Source organism: Ostrinia nubilalis, chromosome 22 (assembly GCF_963855985.1).
Source record: "Ostrinia nubilalis chromosome 22, ilOstNubi1.1, whole genome shotgun sequence".
Lineage (NCBI taxonomy): Eukaryota > Metazoa > Arthropoda > Insecta > Lepidoptera > Crambidae > Ostrinia > Ostrinia nubilalis.
The window spans coordinates 4,409,876-4,413,423 of NC_087109.1; the positions used below are offsets into that span (position 1 = coordinate 4,409,876).

At 56.0% G+C, this 3,548-nt stretch overlaps 1 protein-coding gene across 1 annotated transcript; it reads right to left on the bottom strand.

Moving 5' to 3' along the window:
- Positions 1-791: 791 nt before the first annotated feature.
- Positions 792-3,269, bottom strand: LOC135083027 (uncharacterized). The gene has a single exon (XM_063977790.1). It carries the CDS (start codon positions 3,267-3,269, stop codon positions 792-794), a length of 2,478 nt encoding a protein of 825 aa, XP_063833860.1.
- Between the last annotated feature and the right edge of the window lie 279 nt (positions 3,270-3,548).

Genomic DNA, 3,548 nt, shown 5'->3' on the forward strand with positions numbered 1-3,548 from the left:
AAAATGTCCTGAAACTTCTCGTTCCAAAAATATTTAACTCGAAAAACAGTCACTTTATTTAATTTAATGAATTAAAACCTTATTACATCGTCCATTTTCCTCAAACTTGTCACAGGAAGTTTCCTCGCTTTAAAAAAGCTTATTTACAAAATACTGTTTCGGTGTGGCTTCCCAACCCTTCCTGGGGGAGCCAGGGGAAACGTACACCAGCACTGAAACCTTTTAGGAAGCACCTCCCCTCGGTTTTGTGGAAGTTTTTTGTCTGTTTATTGTTTTACGGAAATTCCACTGTTTGGAGATTAGGCGGTGGTGCGTGAAAATGTTTTATTTTTACGGGGTTTCAAAGGTCTATTGTTAAAACTAGAAAGTTTTTCTTGCAAGTGACAATAATTATAGGTTTTAACTCAGTAGTGCTTGAGGTATGAGGTATTGGAGCGGCACGGGAAGGTATTTTTGTAACGTCAAACGTCAGCGACACTTCAGATCTTCAGCCCCCCTTTTTTTTTTTTTTTTTTTTTTGCGTCAGGAAAATGTATTGAAATGCATACGCACCGGTCCGGGGGTTCCGGTGGGTTATGTGGGGCTCTCCCTGCCAGAAGGGCAGGGCCTACCCACTAAAAACCTGACGGGTCCCTCGGGTGGCGCTTAGTGGAGTAGCACGTAAGGCGCCGTTAAGTCGTTCACGTGCGTACCCCCACGCTTTGGCCGCAGCCTCACTCAAACTGTCGCCCTTAGAAGGGCAACTCTCTCCGAAGCGCGCGGGGACTCCGCGCGCACTTCGGGCCTCAATGTTAGGAGGCAGACGCCCCCGCGTCTACCTCCATGAGGCTCGCCGTCGTGCCGGCTCGCTGCGCCGGCTTCGGCTTTTGCGCCGGCTGAGGGCAATCTTTTGCCCCCAGCATGTGCTCCACGGCCTTACCAGCCGCTGCACACAACAAACAGCGGGGAACCTGGGCCGGGCACACCTTGGCCTTATGGCCCTCTTCACCGCAGCGGAAACAGAGTCCACTGCGGTCAATGCCAGCGGCGCACTTAAAGGCCGTGTGGCCAGTGCCCCAACAGGCGACACACCTTGACGGCCTCGGTTTCAACAGCGTTACCTGTACCGAGGCCCATCCGATTAGTAGCCGGCGACACTTCGCCAGCTCTTTTGCTACCTTAGCAGGTACCCGCACGATAACGCTGCGGGACTCCCTGGCTCCACTGATCTTGCCCACTGAGATGTTTTCCAGTGGGCAGTTCGTTCTTGCCGATATAACGGCCGAGACTTCTGGCGCCCCGGTTGAGTCATCAAGACCTGTTAAGCGGAGATCCTCGGACTTGATCGGACGCCCGATACGGACCGTCTCTTCTGTGAACTCGGGCACTGCCCGTAAAGCGGCTGCTAGTCTGTCAGCCTTCACCTCCACGTCCGAACCTGACAGAACGAGGAGTTTGGTGGCCGACTGACTTGGCTTAAACCGAAGACCGTCCATTATTCCCAGCTGGGCGAGATCCACCTGCTGTTTGGCCAAATGTATGAACCACACAAAGTCGCGAGGTGGATCATAACGGGCGGCCTCCGGCGTCATGGTCACGGTTATGGCCGCAGTTCTGGGCACGCGCACCCTCCGCGCGTTTCCTGTGGTGCGGCCAGGGCCTGCCTTTTTCTGACTCACGGGTTGCGGTTTGTTAGGCTGGCTTTTCTCGCCGCCGCTACTTTTGTTTTTCCCGCGTTTCACTACCTCTGTCCAACCGGCATCCATGGACGCTGGTGCTGGAGGCAGAGAACGGGGCTCTGTTTGAGATGGCGCAGGGGCAGGTGGAGATTTGCCCTTCTTTTTTCGAGCGCGGCTCTTTTTTGAGGGAGATGGCGCAGGCGACGTGGTCACCTTGGAGGGTTCGGCAATTGAGGCCTGTACAGGCGCCGTCTTGGGGCCGGTGCGAGCCTTTCTCTGTGAGGCTAGTGCAGCCTTTGCTGGGGGAGCCGATTGTGGGGCCGGAGCAGCTCTCTTAGCTGCTGCCCTTGTGCCGGGGCCATCGGTTGTCGTTGATGGGCTGGAGAGGGATTCCGACGTATCGGCCGCGAGAGGAGGCCGAAGGCGTTTCTCCGGCAGAAGACGCTCCTCGATCCCTTTAAGTTTGGCATCCATCATAGTTCCCACCCGGACCATGATCTCTCTTTCTACGTCGCCCGCCAGGACAGAACTGGTGGGCGCAGGAGCCTGTGTGGCGGCAGGAGTAACCTGGCTTTTCTCGGCCTTCAGCTTTTGGATTTCCTGCCGGAGTTCCTCAACTTCTTTCTTGAGGAGGTTGTTGGCGGCATTAAGTCGACTAATCTCCTCCTCAGGAGTTCTGGCTGCTATTGCCGCGACGGCTGCGTCAATAGTAAGGGCGGCCTCTTTGAAGGTGCCCTGTATGGTCCCTTTTATATTCCCGCACTTACCCGCGCACTTAAACACTGCTTCGGTGCTGGTACGGATAGTCTGCACCAACTCCTCTGTGGTCAGTGCCTGCGAGTTGTGTTCTGCACGGAGTCGCTTTCCCTTCATCTTGTTTGTTAGCCTTACGGCCATCTCCTCTACCTCCTCGTATTGCTCCTTGGCGAGCAGTTTCTCTTCAGCCCACTTTTGTTTCAAGCCAATGTAGTCCCCCACGGTTGAGGGTCTACCGCGGCCTCGGGGCTTCTTGCTGCCGCGTGATGATGTGCGGCTTTGTGGCCTAGATGACGCTGACTCGGTCGACATACAGGAGTCGTCCGTGTCAGCTTCCAAGCAGCGCTCAATGAAGCGATCGACCTTGCCTTCGTGGTCGGTCTCATCTGTATAGTAAGGGGACTCTTCTGCTTCCTCAAGCCGCCGTTTGGTGGCAGAGGCAGGTCTTTCGCTAACTCTTCCCTTGGATACGTTGGTCCGGGAGCGACTGCGGGTAATGGGAGTCAGATCCCCGGATAGATCCGAGGCAGTCTCGACCATTACCTTTGCCGATGTCACATCCGAGTGAGTCTCAGTTTGGGAGTCACCTACTGGAGCGGGAGTCGCACCGCGGATAGGTCCCGCGGCTGTCTCGACCGCCTTTTTGGTGACTATGTCCTTTACGGTCTTAGCTGCGAACATGTTTCGCAGCCGGCTGTCAAAATCAGTTCGTACGGCTGTACATTGCTTCGGCTTAGTCGCCGGTGAAGACACAAGGCACTGCGCGGCCCCCCCAGATACGTGGGCCGTGACCGCCGTGGCGGCAGAGGATTCTCCGGCATTGCCGGTACCTCCCTGGGGTAGTTTATTTTCCATCGTGCTCATGTCATAATAACTGCTTTCGGGCGCAGCTGCCCCACCCTCTCTCCACGACGGGGTAGCACCTAGAGTCCCTCTAGGTATTCATCCCATCGGCCCCCGCCGAACCTTGGGATTAGGGGGATTTTTAAGATGTTCCCAGCATCGCGGCCCGGACAGATGTCCCGACGGCCCCCGGCCCACTCCGTTGTGGGTTACGGGTCGCCCGACAGGCCCGCCGAATTGACGCAACCTGCCGCGCAGGTGAGAAGTCAGCCGCCCGCGTGAAGAGATCAC

Bases quoted from the DNA above. Each gene is read 5' to 3' on its own strand.
- LOC135083027 (XM_063977790.1), bottom strand. From the start codon at position 3,269: ATGGAAAATAAACTACCCCAGGGAGGTACCGGCAATGCCGGAGAATCC.